Source organism: Fistularia commersonii, chromosome 16, assembly GCF_037954325.1.
Source record: "Fistularia commersonii isolate RoL2024-O1a breed Wild chromosome 16, RoL_Fcom_v1.0, whole genome shotgun sequence".
Taxonomy (NCBI): Eukaryota; Metazoa; Chordata; class Actinopteri; order Syngnathiformes; family Fistulariidae; genus Fistularia; species Fistularia commersonii.
In genome coordinates this window covers 12,320,721-12,342,137 of record NC_141299.1, presented here as the reverse complement: position 1 = coordinate 12,342,137, position 21,417 = coordinate 12,320,721, and the positions used below count along the sequence as shown (strand labels likewise).

The 21,417-nt window shown below is 43.7% G+C and overlaps 1 protein-coding gene across 1 annotated transcript in view; it reads left to right on the top strand.

Moving 5' to 3' along the window:
- Positions 1–21,417, top strand: part of obscna (obscurin, cytoskeletal calmodulin and titin-interacting RhoGEF a) — a 39,271-nt gene that overhangs the window by 8,242 nt on the left and 9,612 nt on the right. Inside the window, exons 17-60 of the mRNA XM_086161754.1 lie at positions 3–269; positions 390–659; positions 976–1,242; positions 1,414–1,689; positions 1,925–2,191; positions 2,951–3,217; positions 3,963–4,229; positions 4,322–4,588; positions 4,767–5,033; positions 5,123–5,389; positions 5,491–5,757; positions 6,287–6,556; positions 6,709–6,987; positions 7,091–7,348; positions 7,457–7,723; positions 7,922–8,188; positions 8,525–8,791; positions 8,921–9,187; positions 9,819–10,085; positions 10,686–10,952; positions 11,082–11,348; positions 11,466–11,732; positions 11,947–12,213; positions 12,328–12,594; positions 12,717–14,765; positions 14,841–14,913; positions 15,010–15,104; positions 15,190–15,302; positions 15,391–15,591; positions 15,696–15,778; positions 15,939–16,112; positions 16,249–16,408; positions 16,487–16,588; positions 16,854–17,018; positions 17,158–17,316; positions 17,489–17,666; positions 17,768–17,881; positions 18,055–18,222; positions 18,581–18,683; positions 18,767–18,896; positions 18,990–19,095; positions 20,637–20,742; positions 20,858–20,991; positions 21,074–21,186. Coding sequence (XP_086017880.1) covers positions 3–269; positions 390–659; positions 976–1,242; positions 1,414–1,689; positions 1,925–2,191; positions 2,951–3,217; positions 3,963–4,229; positions 4,322–4,588; positions 4,767–5,033; positions 5,123–5,389; positions 5,491–5,757; positions 6,287–6,556; positions 6,709–6,987; positions 7,091–7,348; positions 7,457–7,723; positions 7,922–8,188; positions 8,525–8,791; positions 8,921–9,187; positions 9,819–10,085; positions 10,686–10,952; positions 11,082–11,348; positions 11,466–11,732; positions 11,947–12,213; positions 12,328–12,594; positions 12,717–14,765; positions 14,841–14,913; positions 15,010–15,104; positions 15,190–15,302; positions 15,391–15,591; positions 15,696–15,778; positions 15,939–16,112; positions 16,249–16,408; positions 16,487–16,588; positions 16,854–17,018; positions 17,158–17,316; positions 17,489–17,666; positions 17,768–17,881; positions 18,055–18,222; positions 18,581–18,683; positions 18,767–18,896; positions 18,990–19,095; positions 20,637–20,742; positions 20,858–20,991; positions 21,074–21,186 — 10,952 coding nt within the window. The remainder of the gene's footprint in view (positions 1–2; positions 270–389; positions 660–975; positions 1,243–1,413; positions 1,690–1,924; positions 2,192–2,950; positions 3,218–3,962; positions 4,230–4,321; positions 4,589–4,766; positions 5,034–5,122; positions 5,390–5,490; positions 5,758–6,286; positions 6,557–6,708; positions 6,988–7,090; positions 7,349–7,456; positions 7,724–7,921; positions 8,189–8,524; positions 8,792–8,920; positions 9,188–9,818; positions 10,086–10,685; positions 10,953–11,081; positions 11,349–11,465; positions 11,733–11,946; positions 12,214–12,327; positions 12,595–12,716; positions 14,766–14,840; positions 14,914–15,009; positions 15,105–15,189; positions 15,303–15,390; positions 15,592–15,695; positions 15,779–15,938; positions 16,113–16,248; positions 16,409–16,486; positions 16,589–16,853; positions 17,019–17,157; positions 17,317–17,488; positions 17,667–17,767; positions 17,882–18,054; positions 18,223–18,580; positions 18,684–18,766; positions 18,897–18,989; positions 19,096–20,636; positions 20,743–20,857; positions 20,992–21,073; positions 21,187–21,417) is intronic.

Here is a 21,417-nt window from a genome sequence, read left to right as displayed (position 1 = left end):
AGCAATCCCTATTACATTTGTGCAGCAGTTGAAGAACATGGAGGCAGAGGAGGGCATCAATGTCATATTGCGCTGTGAGGTTTCCAAATCTGGAATACCTGTAGAATGGAGGAAGGGAAGTGAGGTTTTAAAAAATGGGGTTAAATATCAGATGAGAAGAAGGGACACCACCCTGGAATTGCTAATATGGAAACCTGTGCTTGAAGACAGCGGAATCTACACCTGCATGTGTGCCGATCACACAACATCTGCCACCATCAAAATAACCGGTAGTTATTATAGACCAATATTTTCTTTTTAAGTTGGATTTCATTGCGATTGTCATTATTGTCAATTACAACACAAACAATGCAGAATATTTATCAAAAAAAGTTTCTGTGGGTCTCCAGCTCTCCCAGTTACCTTCAAGACCAAGCTGCGAAATGTGACCGCTGAGGAAGGAAACACTGCGACGCTGCGCTGTGAGCTCTCTAAACCCGGTCACTCCGTGGTGTGGCTGAAGAGGGGCGGTGAACGCATCAAAAATGGAGAGAAGTATCATATGCGCCACAGAGATGCTCTGATTGAACTAAGGATCCTCGATGTGACACTTGAAGACAGTGATATCTACACGTGCATTTGTGGAGCAATTGAGACTTCTGCAACCCTCACTGTAAATGGTAAACAACGAGAGGGGGTTTTTCTGTGCACAGTTTAGGCAAAATATTTTAATTATTTAATTTTTTCAAGATGAAATATATTTAATCATGCAGTTAATAAAGGGCCAAGTACTCAAGGGCATTTGAGAACATATATGATGTTTAGTGGAAGTAGGCAGGTGTTACAATAGGCCCAATGTGCCCACTCGTAGATCTCCAGCTCCCTATTGCACTCGAAGGGAGGGTAGGGGATAGCTTGTTACTATTGGAAAAGTTGGAGAAAAGGCTTCTTTAAATGATTTAATACTTCTAGCAAAATTCTTGTGCTTCCTTTTAGTTCTTCCTATCACTTTCAAGCAAAAGCTGAAGAACCTTCAAGTAGAGGAAGGTCGCAACATCACGCTGTGTTGTGAGATCTCTAAGCCTGGCGCCTCTGTGGAGTGGAGGCTTGCCGGAGAGCCGTTGGAGGACGGAGAGAAGTATCAGATGAAACAGAGGGGTACGGTCCTAGAGTTGATAATTCAAGATGCTGAACCCGAGGACAGCGGCATCTACACCTGCATCTGTAAAGAGCAGAAGACCAAGGCCACGGTCAAAGTGATCGGTAAATCCTTGTTGTGTACATTAATTTCATCTAGCGCCTCAACATATCATTTGGGTGAAGCCCTCCTGAGTATTGAACTTAATGAATGTGTAAGATATAAATGGTAAACGCCCAAATATTGTTGTTAGCTGCATGATCACTCATGCTATATCTTCCTTTTTGTTTTAACAGCGATTCCTGCCACATTTAAAATGAGCCTTAAAAGCCAGGATGTCGATGAGGGGCAAAATGTGACATTACTCTGTGAGCTGAGCAAGAAAGGCGCCCCGGTGCAGTGGCAGAGAGACGGTCAAGCGCTGTCCGAGGAGCTACCGAGAGGCAAATATCAGATCGGTCTGGAGGGAAAGACGGCTCGGATGACCATTCTCAGTGCTCAACCAGAAGACGCAGGGAAGTACAGCTGCATCACAGGAGACGACAAAACCACGGCTGATGTCAAAGTAAAATGTGAGTTTGTGATTCGATGATATTCGAACATAGTCATCAATGAATTTGTCCATTGCTTTGGATTGATTGGATCATGCTGCTCAGAAAGGCTATCAAAGGGATGTCTTATAGGTGTAAAACCATGAAAAGATCAGCATGTTTCAGCACCTTTCGATGAAGCATTTAAGCCCATTTGAGTGACAAGAAGTAAAACCCTTCCGATCATTTAAAAGCGATTATTCCACACCCTTGACAGCACTTCCTGTCACATTCAAACAAGACCTCAACCATCTGACCGTGAAGGAAGGGCACAGCGTAACTTTCTGCTGCGAGCTGTCAAAACCTGGCGCTCCGGTGGAGTGGAGGAAAGGCCGGGTTGTCCTGAGGCCTGGAGTCAAGTACGAGATGAAACAGGACGGACCCTATGCCAAAATGAGCATCAATAATGCGGACGAGAGCGATGCGGGGAAATACACCTGCAAGACGAAAGACAGCCAATCATCAGCTGAACTCACGGTTCAAGGTGGGTTTTTCTAGAATTGTGTCGTTGATTTTCACCGAAAACTTCTAGCAGTGTGAATCTTTAATTGTTTCTCCCTGATGTATTCAACAGAACCAACGCAGCACAGACGCGAAAGAGGTCAGCTTGAAAATAGTCCACTGAGAAAATAAAAAAAAGGCTTCTACCATAGCACAGCTATTTAGAGATTGCCATTTTGTATTTAGCCACCCTGCTTGTGGTTAAATGTACACTTTATTTTGTGTGTCACGCTCTGAGATTTTGTGGCGGTTTCAACCGAACCTGAGCATTAGCAGTCAAGTATTAATGCTCAGGTTTGTCACATGGTAGTTACATGTTCGTCATGTAACCGATATCACATGTTGGACATAGATAAGGCCCTCATATTTTGCTGTCACTCATTGCCATGAGATGAAAAATATATCAATTGTACTAGATTAACTCAATCTATTTGTGTGTTCACATGATGTGACACATAATTATGAGCATGATTTGGCATGTAAGCATTTCGTAGGAAAACATTCAGAGACCCACTTTCACATGTGGTTCATTTGTGCAATATATATTTAGGAGTAAAACTCTGTTTATAAAGAAAATGTGTTTGAAAACTGCAGCTACATTTTGATTCATAGGTTGTTTGGTAAGCAAGCTGTTCTGCTGGCGCAATCTGCATTTGATGTTTTTCTTTTCTTTTTTTTTCCTCATTAAATGTTTAATTACTCATGTTTTTTAAATGCTCTTTGACCACCTTCTGTTTTAAAGGTTTACCACCATATTTCAAGGTGCAGTTAGTTAACCAGGAGGTGATGGAAGGCAATAGCGTGGTTCTGCACTGTGAGCTCAACAAACCGTCTTCCTCGGTGGAATGGAGAAGAGGAGGGGAGATACTGAAGAATGGAGACAAGTATCAGTTGAGGAAAAAGGATTTGGAGCTGGAGATGAAGATTACGGAGGTCAGTTTAGATGACACAGGGGATTACACCTGTATATGTGGAGAAGAAACGACAACAGCCAGGATTATGGTGAATGGTAAGTACTGAAAAATACTGCAAGTTGCATGTTGTTGCACCGACTCTGCACATCTGGGAAGAGATTATTGGATGAACCAGCGTCTAGATGTTACCTCAGAGTCAGAATCACGATACTTTATTTATGTCCAAGGGGGGAAAACTGCTTTTTTTTGAAAGCAGCTCCTGCTTACAGAGTACAGTGACAAAGAATCAAAATAAAACTCAAGATAAAAATAAAGAATAAAACAGTGAATTGTAAAAATGAAATAAAAAAACCGTAAAGATAAAAATAAATAAATACAAACGTAAGTTAAACATATGTAAAATTATACGTAACATATATACGTGTGTAGGTATGTGTTAGTACATGTAAGACAATGGAACTATTCAACAGTGTGTTTAACACCCTACCACTGGAACGCATCTTATTATCTTAATATATCTTATATCTCTGGTCATTTTTTTAACATAGATTATTGTTACACTTTATCTCAGGAGTATTTTGCAGAAACCATTTGTGATATAGTTATAGTATTAAAAAGTTAATATACCATACCTTTTTTTTCTGACCTTCTTGTGTGGCCACATTGTGTTAAAATGTATATTTCTGTATTTTTCTATTACTGATGTTGTTACTTAAATTATGTGTCATCAATTTTTTTATAGGCTGACAGTATATTGTTCCGTGACGGGACCTTCTTAATTTCACCGTCCTGGTTCGGTGATCGCTTAAAGTATTGTTCATTTCTTGTGGTCCTCTCCAGAATGGCCCATCAAGTTCATCCAGGGACTGAAGAATATTCACATGCAAGAAGGAAACGCTGTGACGCTCAACTGCGAGCTCTCCAAACCGGGCTCCCGCGTACGGTGGACGATGGGAGACGTGGTTTTGACCAATGGAGAAAAATACCAGATGAAGCACAGCGGCTGCTCGCTGGAGCTCCTCATCAGAAAAAGCCAGCCTGAGGACAGCGGGGTTTACAGCTGCATTTGTGATGATGTAAAAACCACCGGCAACGTTGTTATCACGGGTGAGAAGCGTGACACTTTCTGGAAATGCGATTTGACTTTTTATGACTGACACGTTCCTTACTGTGTCGATCTCTTGGATATCTCTGTTCAGCGACCCCGGTGACCTTTAAGCAGAAGTTGAAGAACCAGGAAGCGGTGGAGGAGAGCTGTGTGACGCTGCGCTGTGAGCTCTCCAAGCCAGGAGTCCAAGTTGAGTGGAGGAAATACGCTCAGCTTCTGAAAGAGGGAGTAAAGTATAAAATGAAACAGGAGGGCAGGGTGTGTGAGATGCTGATCACCGATTTAACCCTGACGGATGCTGGGGAATTCAGCTGCGTGGCTGGTACTGCTGTGACTTCAGCAGACGTCAAAGTAAGAGGTATAATTCACTCGAGTCGAATATGATTTGGACACGGTCGTGTCCCCGTTTTTGTTGTTTTTGAGGGGACAAATGCAAAATTGCAATGAACCTCAACTGCGCTAAATTAAGATTGTATTGAAAAATCCAAAATTATAAATCAAGGACTTGTTAAGTTTCATTTGCTGCTCCTTTTCAGCACTTCCTGTAAGATTTAAGCAAGAAGTAGAGAATCTGGAGGTAAAAGAAGGGGACAGCGCTGTTTTTTGTTGTGAGCTTTCCAAGATTGGCGCACCGGTGGACTGGAGGAGAGGAAGAGTCATCCTGAAACCCGGTCTCAAATATGAAATGAAGCAGGTGGGAAATCTTGCAAAGTTGATAATCAATAATATAGAAGAAGGTGATGCTGGGAAATATACCTGCAAAACTAAGGACAGCCAATCTACGGCTGAGCTCACTGTCAAAGGTAAGAAACCAGATTCAATGCCTTGATTTTCATCCTTACTTACCCAAATAAAATAAAGCGGACATTTCATTTGTTTGTATGTTTCGTAGCTCCTCCCATAACATTCAAAGTCAAGCTCAGGAACCAGCAGGTCGAGGAGGAGAACGATGTCATGTTGAGCTGCGAAATATCCAAGCCTGGCGTCGTCGCGGAGTGGAGGAAAGGGGAAGAGCTGCTGAAGAGTAATTTCAAATACCAGATCAGAAATCGAGGCGCTGTTTTAGAGTTGACTGTCAAAAACGCACAGCCGGAAGACAGTGGACTTTACAGCTGTGTCTGTAACAATGCCAGGACAGCTGCCAACATCACAATTACAGGTATATCAAGTTGCTATAGATGGAAATTTCCCGCACATAAGCGTTATTTTGGCTGGTCATGTTGTCTGATTATGTATGATTGTTTTTTTACACGTCGATAGCCATCCCCCTCACCTTTAAAATGGGCCTGAAGAACCAGGAGGCCCCCGAAGGAGGAAACGTAGTCCTTCGATGTGAGCTGTCCAGAGCCGGGGTGCCTGTCCAGTGGTGGAAGGGAGAGGACCGACTCTGTCACGGGGGAAGATATCAAATGACTCTGACGGGAAAGATAGCCGAGATGCAGATCAAAAACATCCTGCCAGAGGATGTCGGGGAATACAGCTGCAACTTTGGAGAGCAGAAGACGACAGCTGAAGTCAACGTGAAAGGTATCAAACATCGAACGGCTTTGGGTTTTTTGAGCCACATGTAACACCTACTGGCAGGCGTGATTTTAGTTGCAGCCTCAATACTGCTGTAAAAATGTTTATTCCCTTTGCAAATCTGTTTTATCACTTTGCTGTTTAAAAGAACCTTGAATGTTCATAGAAACACATGCATTTGGAAGTGTTATAAAAATTCTTATCTTCCATGGACGTTCCCGTTCATTACACAAGCCACTCAGAGGCCTTTCTTTTTTTAAATTTTGCAAATATTTTCGACATCTTTCAATTGACGTGTCTTAATTTGAAACACACCTCGACAATATTGTGTTTGCTGCTAAAATAAAGACATGCAACACTTGTAAACTTAAATGCAATAGGGTTGCAAAGGTGTCTTGTACCGTAACATTTTCCTCTTTGCTAGGCTTGATTTAACTTTGTGGGAATGATAATAAATAATGCTCGACATTCTCACTTTTTAATTCAGGTGTAAAGTCAACAGCAACAACATAACCTTTTATTTTCCTGATCCTAGCGGCGGCGTCAGTGTTCTTTGAGAAGGAGCTGGAGAGCCAAGCACTGATGGAGGGGAAATCTGTACTACTTTCATGTGAAATCTCCAGCGCCAAAGTCCCAGTCACTTGGAAAAAGGACGACAATTTGATCGAGGACGGAGGCCGATATATCATCAATAAGAGAGGTGCTACGCACACGCTGGAAATCAAGAAGTTGCGTTTGGAGGATGCTGGTGAATTCTGCTGTATCACCAGGGGCAAGAAGACCACTGCGAAATTGATAGTGAGGGGTAGGTCAATACATTCAAAATTAATCCTCTTTTTAACAATTCATTGCCCATGTCCTTCATTTCACTAAAATTCTCCATAATAATCATGTCATTACCACTTCCATTTCCATCACTAAAAAAACAGCCGTATCTAGCCCCCTCTTTCTCCTCAGAGCGCGTGAAAATTGTTACCAAACTGAAAGACATTACGGTGACGGCGGGAGAGGACGCGGTCTTCGTGTGCGAACTGAGCCACGCCAACGTCAGCGATGGTGTTTGGTGGCTGGGCTCGAGTCCGCTGCAGAAGAACGAGATGAACCAGATGACATCCCAGGGTCGCCGGCATCAACTCGTCCTCACCATGACGACTCCTGAGGAGACCGGTGTTGTAGCTTTTGTGGTCGGGGAGGAGAGGACTTCCGCGCATCTTTCAGTGGTTCCAAAGCCCAAAGGTGAGGTTGAACTTGAACGTATATGTAGCATAGAGACACTTTTTCCCCAGATGAGTCCGGATGAACGAGAAGGTAAACAACCTGAAATGTGATGACATTCTAGTTATATTTGAGAAGGAGCCTAAAGACATAACCGTCAGGGAGGGAGAGACAGCCCGTTTGTCGTGCACCACATCTGACTTCACAACCCCTGTTACCTGGAGACGCGACCACATCCCTCTTCGAAACGGTGATAAGTATGAGCTTCACAAGGAGGGAAAAGTCAACTTGCTGCTTATACACGACGTGGATCCTTCAGATACGGGGTTGTATTCCTGCGATACAGGAGACGTGCAGAGCAGCGCCAACCTGACTGTAACAGGTAAAATGAATAATAGATCACCCATTGTTGTGTTAATTCATATTACAAGATGCTCACAAGATGCATTTCCCAAACATTTCCAATACTTTTCGCGATGATTTTTCCCAGATTTGCCCCCGTTCTTCAAGGAGGAGCTGCAGACTTTGGAGACGGAGGAGGGAGGTTCAGCCTTCCTCCACTGTGAGCTCTCCAAGCTGGGAGTGTCGATACAATGGAAGAAAGACAAGTTGCTGCTTAAAGCGAGCAGGAAATATGAAATGAGACAAGATGGCTGCTTCCTCCAGCTGCACATCAAGGAGCTGAAGCCCGAGGACAGCGGTATCTACTCCTGCCATGCAGGCGGCGCACAGACCACTGCAACCATGTTAGTGAAAGGTGTGTGAACCGTGTCATGGGCAATACAAATCCAACTATATCTATTTGTTTCAATGCCAGTCCCTTGTATGGTCAAGAAATTACACTAGCGTCAATTCATTGCACAAGAAACTACATCAAAATTTAAATGTAATACTGAACTCAAAAATTGGTCATCTAATGTACAAGAACTTTGATTTTTCCAAACCACATCCTCAGAACTACCTCCGTTCTTCAAGAGAGAATTGAAAAGTGTTGAAGCTGACCAGGGACGAGCTGTATCGCTAGACTGTGAGCTTTCCAAGGCCGGAGTGCCGGTGCAGTGGAAGAAGAACAGGCTGCCGCTGAGAGCCGGCAAACAGTATGAGATGAAGCAGGACGGCTGTGTTATGCAGCTCCGCATAAGAGAGCTGAACCCTGAGGACAGTGGATGTTACTCCTGTCAAGCAGGAAATGCAGAGACCAGTGCAACGGTGACAGTGAAAGGTACGAGCGTGGAACATTTTTTATGGTGTCAGAGTCGTTGCAACCTTACGATTACTCTGAATAAAAAAATAAAAATGAGCAGCAAGTCATCATGAGTTTTCCATGGGACACCTGTCCTGTGAAATAGGGAGATGCCATCAATGTCACATCTACTATGCATACAGATTGATAATAAGTATATTTGTAGAAGGCTCATGGATACATCATATCAAAGACACCACGATAAGTTAGAGACATACTTTTTTTTGTATTGCACTCTTACTTGGAGTCAAGTTCTTTTTCTAGAAAATAAAAGCATGCTCCTTACTCCTTGTTTTTAAACTATATCTCATGCAGAGATTCCACCGTATTTCAAAGAAGAACTGCAGAACGCCAAGGCTGAGGAGGGAAGCGCAGTGTCCCTGCGCTGTGTGCTGTCTAAGCCTGGAGTAACTGTGGTCTGGAAGAAGAACAGGAATCTTCTGACTGCCAGCAGCAAGTATGAAATGAAGCAAGAGGGCTGCCTCCTTCAGCTCCTCATTAAGGACCTGAAACCCGAAGATGGGGGTATTTACACATGCCATGCAGGCAGGGCTGAGACCACCTCAGCCCTCTCAGTGAAAGGTGAGCCCGTTCAGAGATTTTCATGTCACTTCCTGACATTTAAGTACATCTCGTTGGCACTGCATATACTTCAATTTGCAAAAACTCAGGTTGACTTATTGTTTTCTTTTTATACTTTTTTGTCCCCAGAGCTCCCCGTGTTCTTCAAGGCGGATTTAAAAAGTACGGAGGTGCTGGAGGGCGGTTCGGTCTCCCTGTGCTGCGAATCGTCCAAACCTGGAGTAGCGGTGCAGTGGAAGAAGAACAGGTTGTCGCTGAGAAGTAGCAGCAAGTACGAGATGAGACAGGATGGCTGCTTCATCCAGCTCAATATTAAGGACATGAAACTGGAGGACAATGGCAGCTACACGTGTCAAGCAGGAAGTGCAGAGACTACCGCGACTGTGTCAGTAAAAGGTGTGTCCATCATCTAGTCCAGGGGTGGGCAAACTTTTTGGCTCAGGGGCCGCAGTGACTTTTAAAATTTGACAGACGGGCCGGGACAGCACTATATGCAATACATATAGAAAAAAAAAACGCATTTGTTAACAGTACTCATCAGACTCGTCTGACATTTGCTTTGAAAATGAAACCAGCTTGGTTTTGAAGGCTCTGACGTTCGCTTGCATTTCATGCACAAACCAGTTTTTCCCTTGTAGCTTCACATCCAGCTCATTCATGTGTATCGGTATGTCAACCGTAAAGACTAAATCACAAAGACCATATGTGTCATTCCGCTCAGGAAAATTCTTAAGTGTTCTCAAGTCGCTCCAAAAATGAAATAATCCCCTGTTTGAGCTCCCACATTCATTGATCCAATCATTCAATCATTCACATCAAGTATGACTTCTGTACCAATCTTTGGCGGGCCGGATTAAAAAGACCAACGGGCCGGATGTGGCCCGCGGGCCGTAGTTTTCCCACCCACGATCTAGTCCAATACGTTTTGAGATAATGCCTATAAAATGTTAAATTGAATCTCATTGTGTCTCAAGCATTTCCATCTGCACTTGAGATATTGAACTGAATTCTTCAAATCTTTTCTCAGAACTCCCACCATCATTCAAACAAGAACTGCAGAATTTGGACGCTGAGGAGGGAAGTGCGCTCACACTGCGCTGCGAGCTTTCCAAGGCCGGAGTGCCGGTGCAGTGGAAGAAGAACAGGCTGCCGCTGAGAGCCAACAGAAAGTACGAGTTGAAGCAGGACGGCTGTGTGATCCAACTCCAAATAAGAGAGCTGAACCCTGAGGACAGTGGATGTTACTCCTGTCAAGCAGGAAGTGCAGAAACCAGTGCAACTGTGACAGTGAAAGGTGTGAGCGTGGTACATCTCAAAGTCTCAATGGATGCTAAAACACTGACAACCAAGGCAAAAAACAAAAAAAACTTTTTGGATTTCTCACTGGTGCTCACAACTCCTCTCAATTTTGTAAAACTTTTATTTTCCTACTTTGACAAACAATTTTATTAATTTAAGCAGCTGCCCAAGTTCACTTTATGCCTAATTTTTTATCATTTTGTATTCAAACAGTTAGATGACGACTAACGGTGAAGCAATACAATTATTACTTGTATTGCATGCTATTTACTATCTTAATAACCAAACATATAAACATTGCCAAGCATCAACAACATTAGACATTTTGCTAGCAACGTTTCAATGAGAGTAAGAAGCAGTCAATGTCAGATCTAGAATACCTATTGTCACAAGATAATCGCACAAAGCTCAGAGCGAAGTTTCTTATTCAATTATTAAAATCTCAAATACAGGGGGAAAAATACCACGGCATAAAGATGGTATAATTTGTCGGATAAACATTAGCATTTAAAATTTTTTTGGAAGTTGACATTTCTTCTGTAAACTCAAAATGCATTCCCGCCTTTTTCCACGCTTTTCTAACTATCTCTCCCAGAGATTCCACCGTATTTCAAAGAAGAACTGCAGAACGCCAAGGCTGAGGAGGGAAGCGCAGTGTCCCTGCGCTGTGTGCTGTCTAAGCCTGGAGTAACTGCGGTCTGGAAGAAGAACAGGAATCTTCTGACTGCCAGCAGCAAGTATGAAATGAAGCAAGAGGGCTGCCTCCTTCAGCTCCTCATTAAGGACCTGAAACCCGAAGATGGGGGTATTTACACATGCCATGCAGGCAGGGCTGAGACAACCTCAGTCCTCTCAGTGAAAGGTGAGCCCATTCAGAGATTTTCATGTCACTTCCTGACATTTAAGTACATCTGGTTGGCACTGCATATACTTCACTTCGCAAGAACTCAGGTTGACTTGTTGGTTTTTTTTATTTTTTTATTGTCCCCAGAGCTCCCCGTGTTCTTCAAGGCGGATTTAAAAAGTACGGAGGTGCTGGAGGGCGGTTCGGTCTCCCTGTGCTGCGAGTTGTCCAAACCTGGAGTAGCAGTGCAGTGGAAGAAGAACAGGTTGTCGCTGAGAAGTAGCAGCAAGTACGAGATGAGACAGGATGGCTGCTTCATCCAGCTCAATATTAAGGACATGAAACTGGAGGACAATGGCAGCTACACGTGTCAAGCAGGAGGTGCAGAGACCACCGCGACTGTATTAGTGAAAGGTGTGTAGAACAACCCGTTTGATGCGTTTTCAGACAATGGTTATATCCCATTGTGTCTCAGGCATTCATTTCCGCCATACATAAGATATTGCACTGAATTCATCAATCCTTTCCCAGAACTCCCACCATCATTCAAACAAGAACTGCAGGATTTGGATGCTGAGGAGGGAAGTGCACTCACCCTGCGCTGCGAGCTTTCCAAGGCCGGAGCGCCGGTGCAGTGGAAGAAGAACAGGCTGCCGCTGAGAGCCAACAGAAAGTATGATATGAAACAGGACGGCTGTGTGATTCAGCTTCACATCAAGGATCTCTTACCAGAGGACAGTGGCAGCTACACCTGTCGTGCAGGAAGTGCAGAGACCACCGCGGCTGTATCAGTGAAAGGTGCATGGACCAAGACATTTAATTTAAAAACATACAATGAAAAAATGTACCTAAAGAAATCGATATATATATATATTTTTTTAATGTATTTATTTTTTTCTATATATGATCCAGTATTATTTGTTGGTTCTTATATAGTAATGGCTCGGCCGCTATTGTCTTGCACTCTATCAAATCAAAGAAATTCTAAATGCTTAGTCCACTCTCTTCTCAGAGCTCCCTTACTTCTTCAAGAAGCCTCTGGAAAGTATAGAGGTGGACGAGGGCAAAGCGCTGCACCTCCACTGTGAGCTGTCCAAGCCTGGAGTGGCAGCAGAGTGGAAGAAGAACATGCTGCCTCTTAGACCAAACACAAGGTGTGAGATGAAACAGGATGGCTGCTTCATCCAGCTCAATATTAAGGAGCTCAGTCCCGAGGACAGCGGCAGCTACACATGTCAAGCAGGAAGTGCAGAGACCACTGCGACTGTGTCAGTGAAAGGTGAGTCGAACACCTAGTTTGATGCGTTTTCAAACAATGGCTATATCTCATTGTGTCTCGAGCATTTCCGCCATACATAAGATATTGCACTGAATACATCAAATCCTTTCCCAGAACTCCCACCATCATTCAAACAAGAACTGCAGGATTTGGATGCTGAGGAGGGAAGTGCGCTCACCCTACGCTGTGAGCTTTCTAAGGCCGGAGCGCCGGTGCAGTGGAAGAAGAACAGGCTGCTGCTGAGAGCCGACGGAAAGTATGATATGAAACAAGACGGCTGTGCGATCCAGCTCCACATCAAGGATCTCAGTCCTGAGGACAGTGGCAGCTACACATGCCAGGCAGGAAGTGCGGAGACCATAGCAAGTGTCACAGTTAAAAGTGTGTACATCCGGCTCCTTGCTTTTAAGATACGGTGAACGGGACAAACCAACATTATTAATCATTAATTAATCATCTTTTTGCTCATCTTGAATCAATTTCATACCTTTCTTTCTATCCAGCACTTCAGCCTACTCCAACACAGGAAGATCTTCCTATTACAGTAGAGACTGTTTCCAAAGCAACTCCCAGGATGGACCTGCCGGTCACCAGTCCTGTTGCCCCAGAGCCCAAGAAGAGGTCAATGCGAAAACCATCTATCACGCTCTCCAGAAAAGATGTGGAACCCATATTTGAAGTCAAACAGTTAGAAAGGAACGGGATGGAAGATGATAAGGTTTTCCCGAAAGCTGTCAAGCTGGCGGAAATGGAAATGGATATCGAGAAAGCGGAAAAAGTAGGTAATTCTTTGGGAGTGGAAAATAAAGGTGACTTGGATATGAGACAAGCAGAGAACAACATAGAAAAAATAACGACGGCTGACACCAAACTACGTCAGCTGGATAAAGATCTAGAGGATATTGTGACTCCACAACAGAAATGGCAATTAAAAGGTTCAGAAACAGAGCCTGAAGTTCGAGGACGATCTTTGGAGAAAGTTCGTAAAGTTGAGCGGAAGCATCCGGCAACAGTGGGAGGGGAGAAGAGCAATGATGAGCCGCTGCTTTTGAGACCGACGGCACAGTTGATCGGGGGGGAACCAATCACGGTACAAGATATAAAGTCTGAAATTAAGGGAGCAGAAACAGAACAGGAAGTTCTGAGACCACCAGAGAGATCGAAAGTCAAGGAAAAGGGGTCAAGCGAACCGTCGAAATATGTTTCAAAGGAAGTTGTCATTCTTCAACCCCAAAACACCACCGACAGTAAACAGAGAGATGTTGTGACACGAGACATGAAGCAGGGAGAGACAGCTGATAATCTGTTGGAACAAGCACCTTCTGTAAATCAGCTGGACAGATCTTCTCCAGGACATCCAGAGAAGCCTCTGGATAGAAAGGCAGAACATATTCCTCCAAAACCACCTGTTCGGTCAAGAAGCAAACAAAGGGCGGGAGTAGAAAAACAATCATCAACGGAGACCGAAACGCACCAAGACAAACAACAGCCCCCAGAAAAAACTGTGAAAACATCTGAAATTCAGCCGATAAAGCACGCGGTAAGGCCTCAGAAGAGAGAGCTTAGTGAAAAATCATCAGCGTCGGATAATGAGATCCCCGAGATCGTCAAGCAGGATGTGACAACTGCAGAGAGGCAACCTGTCAGCAAACAGCCGGTCAAGCATCCGGTAAAACCCATGAGAAAGGAACCCGAAGCCGACTCAAAACTGAAGCCAACGGCGGAACCGAAGAGAATCGAGGAAGAGCAACAAACAGTGAAGGTGACGGAGGTAATTCCTCTTCTCTATATTTCGGAGGGTGAAACCTTCACAGACGCTTGGACCGAAATACCATTGGACCAAAGCTCCTCCACTCCTCCTCCATCTCGAGGGATTCAGGGGGCTCAGCCCATCAAGGCTGTCACATCGGAGATCGATATCGGCACTGAAGACGAACCGCAGATGCAAGAAGCTGCCGTCAAGATCCAGGCTGCCTTCAAAGGCTACAAAACCCGAAAAAACATGCGACCTGTCTTTAAGGAAGTCTTTAAGAACCAGCAAGCGGAAATCGGTAGTACAGTCAGTCTGGTGTGCGTCGTAGAAGGACAGCCCAGCTCAGTGCGTTGGCTTAAAGATGGTCAACAAATCGCTAATGACAACCGTTATCACGCTGAGGCTACAGAGGACGGTGCATGCGCGCTGGTGATCAATAAGCTGACCCTTAAAGACAGTGGCGTTTATACCTGTGAGGTGGTGAATAAATTTGGCGTGAGTTCCTATAACGGGAACGTCGCCGTTGGACAGGGCGTGCAGCCCACCCTGAAGCCTGCACGTCCGCCCCTCGCAGCCGTCTCTCCGCTCCAGCTCGCGACACGGGAGACCGACGTGCAGGCCGAAGCGAAGCCGAATCTGCAGCGGGCTCAAGCCCAGGTTCACGCCTCTCCGAACGACACGGCCAACTATGTGGAAAGCGTGAGCGTCTCTTTGTGGGAGGCCTACAACCTTACGGAGCAAGACGCTCCGGAGAGCCTAGAAGAGATGAGAAGATCCTCGGTCATTGCTGTCAGCTCCAGTGAGTAAACCATCTTTATACACGCGTTTGTGCATTTACGAACACTTTTCATAAATTATACCCGACCGTCAACAGTGTCGAGTCCGTCTGATTACGACACGGCGCCAGACGTCATGGAGCCGACCGAAACAGGTCCAGCTGCTCCAAGGTTAGAGGGATTTTTCTTTTTTTTTTGATGGATTGCATTGCTGCTTTATATCTGATGCTCAAGGAGATATAAAAATCTATATTGATATTACAACAGGGAAATAACTAGGGTGGCAGAACAAGTGCCCCCAAAGGAAGATGCAGAACAGTTAGCCGCTCCACAAGAACCCACACACCTATTAAAGGTTAAAGGTCAGGAACATTAATCGAATATTTTATTTCTCCACTATTAAATCTCTGTTTTCTTAAACTCAAACTTGTCTTTTCTATAATTCAGGAGCTCATGAAGGCAAAATGAAGATACCGTCTCCAAAGCACCATCGTGCCCACACACCTCTAACCAGCACCATGTCGGAAACAGAGTCAGAGGGGGAACACGATAGTCAAGAAGTATTTTTCAATCCATGCTGTGTACTAATAATCAATAACACATAATCACATTCAATTTATCGTTAAAATTGCCTTTGACCTTTCTTAGACATTTGAAATGTTTGTGGCTCGAGCTGACTGCGTTCCCGGCACTGGAAATAAGGAGAGTTTTATCCTGAAAGAGGGCCAATATGTGGAAGTCCTGGACTCCGTTCATCCAAATAAATGGCTGGTGAGGACCAAACCCACCAAAACCAACCCTGCTCGGCAGGGGTGGGTGTGTCCAGCCTACCTGGAAAAGAAAAGAAAGGTAATATTTTCGAAGGATTTTTCAATGCAAACTTGAATAAATACTTATTTACATCACCAAAAGAAAGTTGATAAAAAAATTTCTCCGACATGTTGTTTTAACAGGAGATATTCCCACAGTTGATAGCGCCACAAGAGGATCTGGATGGAATCGGATCTACAGGAGAGGAGTACCGGAGAGCGCTGAGGTCAGTCACCCTGCCATCTGTTTGTTATTTCTATAATCCCTTGAACTTCAGCCTACTGTGCATCAGGAGTCCCATAGATGTTTAAAAAAGTAGATGATATTCATACAGGTACAACTTATTGAGACGGACTTGTGCTGTGTTCAAATACTCCTATCTTTAGCCAACTGATCCAAGGCCTAATTGATGGAGAAGAGGAGTTTGTGAAGGAGATGAAGGGGTTTGCCTCCACTTACCTGAACTTCCTTGACACGAGTCGCCACGTCCCCATCAACGTCCTCAACCAGAAGGAGATCATTTTTAGGAATATCAAAGACATCATTTTACTCCATGAGCGGTAATGAACACGTTCAAATCGGGAAATGCACGGTTCTCTTACAGCAGAATTCAGCAGCTGTCATTTTCATGTTATCAATGCCGGTTCGTCTTCACTCTCAGTTCGACTCCAGTCATTTTTCTTTGTGCCGTCTCAGGTCCTTTCTCCGAGGACTTAAGGAGTGCGCCACGGACGACGATGTCGCTCTGCATCTGATTAAGCACACAGAAGACTTTGAAAAGTATCTCCACTACATGGTGGGACAGACGCAAGCGGAGGCCTGTGTCACCGAAAAGGCTGTCCAGCAGTACTTTAAAGTAGGCCCTTTTGGGATTTCCGAATGTTGTGTAGCTAAATAACAATATTATCAAACTCATAGATTGTTCTTGTTACAGGAATTAACAGATACTATTGGGTCAGAGACTCCTGTCATGGATGTTGTTACTTTCCTCCAAGGACCTGTGGAGAGGATTCAAACCTACCAGGCGTTATTAAAGGTGGATACGCTTTTATTTTCATCAATATAATCGTGAAGTCCCAGACCAATACTATCAGCATACTGGTGTTAGCGCTTGCTCACTATGATGTCCATTCCATCCCAACAAATGTTGTGATATTGCCTGTTTCTTTGCGCCATACTGTTGGTATTTTTTGTGCAATATTTATTTTGAATTATTTCAAGCATTGAAAAAAAAAGTGTCATTTCAGTACTTAGGCAGTGAATTACAATTTTTTTTTTTTTTTTTTTTTTTTTGCTGGCAGGAGCTGATCAAGAACAAGGCCAAGAGCGGCCAGAGCTGTTGTCTGATGGAGGACGCCTTCTCTGTTGTGTCCTGTTTGCCCTGGAGGGCTCAAAACCTGCACCAAGTGTCGCTCATCGAGAAATACCCGGCACCTCTGACCACTTTAGGAGAGCCTGTCCGACAGGTCAGACAACAGCAGACAACTTTCTAGGTGTTCTTTAGACCGTGAACACAAACGGATCCTCTTGTTTCCACACCGGTTGGAGATTTTTGAGCTTGGACATGACACGCAACCGACGCTTGTCATCTTCCCCCCCCCCCAGGGAAGTTTCACAGTGTGGGAGGAATCTCCAGAAATAAAGGCTACCACCAGAGGGCATCAGAGACAAGTATTTCTCTTCAAGGACAGCATCGTGCTGTGTAAGCTGAAGAGAGACACCAGTATGAACAGTGACATCTACACCTTCAAGAATAAAATGAAGGTCAAGTATCCCCTCCTGGTGGTTAACTTAAAATCTCTGAGACTAAGAGTCTGTTTTTTTTCAACTAAAGCATGCCCTTTTTTATTAAGATGCGTCCTATGTGATGATGTATCGTAAACAACTCTGTGCTCTGACAGCACCACTCATTACTGCCCCTCTTCCATGTTCCCAGTTGAATGACGTGGTCATAAAGGAAAGTTTGGGAAGCGATGAAAAGTCTTGGGGTTTGTGGCACGAGCACAGAGGCTCCATAAGGAGGTACACTCTGCAGGGTCGCTCCACGCTGGTTAAGCTTTCCTGGCTCAAGGATCTAAAAGAGCTGCAACAACGGTCCAGTGTGCTCACCAACAGTAAGCGCATCTGTAAAGTGTTTGCTGGCTTGGAAATTGAGTTGTCTGGTCATGACATTTACCAATTCCTTGTACGGTTTTGTGTGCGCATCTGTCAACAGGTCCACCTGTGTTTAACAAACCGCTGTGTGATTGCACAACAATGATAGGAAAGACGATCAAATTGACCTGCAAGGTCACAGGGTCACCCACACCGGTGATCAGCTGGTTCAAAGGTCAGGTATTTAAAAAAATGTTCAGCTATTATGAAATATTTCCTCCAACTTCTTGGATTTTCCCTCCATTTGTCAAAAAAGCATGTCATGCTAGTATGCTATAATGGTTTTAGCACCCAAACTAATGATGATGGTTACATATTGAAAATCTTGCGCTTCGTATTACCCATTAGATGGCCTCGCTCTGGAGGATGACCCCCGACACATCATCGTTACCGACAGGACGGGCACTTGTACCCTGATTCTAGACAGTCTTACTGCAGAGGACTCTGGACAGTATGCTTGCTACGCTGCTAGTTTCATGGGTAACGCTGGAACCCTGGCTAAGGTTGTGGTGCAGGGTGAGTCTTCAGATGCATGGAATAATGGGGGAATGACGCACTTGTGGAAATAAATATAAACAAAACAATCGGAGGGATGCTTATTCCGTTATAACATTTTCATTCATACAGTAATTGAATATGTTTTCTGCTGTTTTCAGAAAGTGTACCATGGCATTCTATGAATAATGACTTCCTATGCTATTTCCTATTTGAATACAGTTTCTAAATAATTGCACATTTACTAGTAGCACTGCCAATACATATATCAAAAAAATCATATACATCAAGTCCACTATATCAATGACCATTAATTCTAGACCAGTCTGTCAGGGCACAGTTGTCAAATTAACATTTTGAAGTATTTTCTTATGCACAGCTCCACCCAGATTTGTCTGTCGGTTGGAGAGTGCCTGCCTAATAGAGGGAGAGGGTATCCAGTTCACCTGCTCTACATTCACTACTCCTTTACCCAGAATCAGGTGCAGAGTACAGCTACAAACTAGTTATAGTTATCATGTTATGGCCGGTATCCATGCCAATGACTGTTTTTTTTTAATGGCAGGTGGTTGAAAGATGGCAAAGAGTTGAACGATGACCAGAAATATTCTGTCAAGAATGACACTCGGAGTGGAATTTTAACTCTTACGGTCAACAATGCATCGAAGGCAGATATAGGACAATATGAATGTGAGGTAGGACACTCTTGTAAAAAATGGATAATTACACTCAACATTCTAAACGTTCATCAGCTTTCCTAATGACTGAATATGTTTGTTTTTGTTTAGCTCTGGAATGAATTTGGCTGTGTCAAATGCAAGGCGGGGCTGTGTCCAGTCTATGTACCCCCGGCTGACATTGAGAGTAACCCAGAACAGGACTTACCCCCAAAAGGTAGGACAATCCAAGGTATTTGAGGTAACTATGTTTTGCGCAGGGCTCTTTCATTCGGACGTTCCAGGGAGTGAACACAAAACCATTCTTTGGTTTTCCTCCTCTCCACTCTGATCACGTCACCCTCCCTGCATCACATCATCTACAGTCTGCATCAACTTTCACTTTCAACCATTTCCATTTATCCATTATATCAAGATTGTTCCATCCTCAGACTTCCCACCCACGTTCTCTCTTTTTCCCATTTCACACAGTCATATTTATTACAAGTAGTTACAACTCAGATGAGATGCCGCTAGATCTCCAGGGTTCATGGCATATAATGGGAAGACTGTGCAGATGAACGCCAAAGACGAAACCGAGAAAGACACTTTTTCCTGTCCTCTAAGAAGGCTGTTTGCAATGAGAAATGTATAGTATATTGTCGCACAGATGAGCTCGGCTCATCTCTAAGGTCATTTTAACGCATACCATTGGTTTCCAGCAGTTCATCACCTTCTGCTGCCATAATCCATTTGGATCTAGTGGCTTCCTCTTAACACATTGTAAACACCACTATTCTTGCCGGCATCCTCATCCAAGAAAAGACATCGGTACATTTATTGTATTGAATGTTCTTTTTGCTTCTCATCGTGATTTCACTCTTCACAAAAGGCATGGGTTTTGCATCCAAAAGTCAGTTAAAATAATGAGGGGCATAAATTAAAAGCTATAATTAAAAGGAAAAGGTAAATAGTGCCACTGTTACAGGTCCCGTTTCTCACTATGCACAGCAACTACTTGGATATGTAATGGTATAAACACAGGAATAAATTGATAAAATGGCTTTGTGTTGTTTAGAGTTTCACAAGCACTGAACCAACATTGGCTATTTGCTGGCCCCGCCTGAATTTACTAGTGTTATCAATAACACACAATAACCTGTTGTGCTATTTTCCAAAAATTGCAATTATCTGTTGATTTACTTGATTTACTGCTGCTACTGTTACAAAGGTCACTCTTGATAGCTAAATGGTTCAATGAAGATAGATCATATTTGAAGCTGTATGTTTGAAATATGATAAATGAATTTCAAATTACGATATAATTCATATATTTCTGACTTTTGGACTCCAAATCATTGTTTTGTCCTTCCATTGTCTTTAACCTACATGATTTTCCATCTTCTCTCTGCAAGTCCTAAAGCAGGAGGTTCCTCACATGGATTGTTCCATGTAAGTCATCACTGTCATGATAACAATTACCATGAACTCTGCCAGTGCATGTCCAGCTAACTCTTCACTTCTACAAATGCAAGATGGTCACATGCTGGGCAGGTGGTCCTTTAAACCCCCTGTCTTGTCAGGGGGACAGGTTTGTTTCTTCCACAGGTAAGGAATGCATTTTTACTGGGAAGGGTTAGTAAGGTAATGTACTTTTTTATGAGAAATTGCCATTCCCAGGTCAGTTTATTACTTCATTGTATTCATATTTGGTAAAATTTCCTCATTTTTGATTCTGCAACCCTGAAATTTTCTTAATCTGGTATTTCATTTTTAAAGATTCAGACTCAGAGGGCTGGTCTGCTGCCTTTGTGAAGACATGGTTGCAAACAGATGTCACCCCCTCCTCAATGTCAACAATGCTTTTCCCTCCTGCACAAGAACAGTGGGTAGTTTTTCTATCCTTTGAATCAAAATATATGAGCAACCTTATAGGAACAAGTTGTTATAAAACTATAATTGTAAGATATTCACTTATTCACTCCTGTCTTTGCCTCTAGAGCTGAGTTTAATGTTGAGGATCTCATTCCTCCCTCTAAATCAGAGGAGCGGGTAACACAACAGCCTGTGCGTTACCTTGAGGAAGAGGAGGAGGAAATCTACATCTCAGAACAAATGCAAGAAATCAAAGACGGTATGTTGTGCTATACTCTCCCCAAAATGGGAAAAAGGTACAAAATTTGTCTGAACACTAAATGCTCTAATTTTTGGTGCAGCACCTCCTTCGATCCAGGTTCCCATCGAGGACCTGTGTGTCCAGCCAGGCCAACCTGTTACATTTACCGCCATCATCACCGGGCGCCCCACGCCTCAGATACAGTGGTACAAGGTACGAGCGCTGTAGATCGGTGGTTCTGCGACCACCCCATCACCACCACCACCAGGCTAATTTCACAGTTCTGTAATTGTGCAACTGTTGAGAAATGTGTAAGAATAAAAATTTCATCATTCATTTCAACCTGGCACTTAATCATCCTGCTAGCAGTGACAGTCAAGGAATAGCTCTCTTATACGAAAGGAAACTGAGGTTTTGAGCCTAATTTGACCGATATCCATTTAC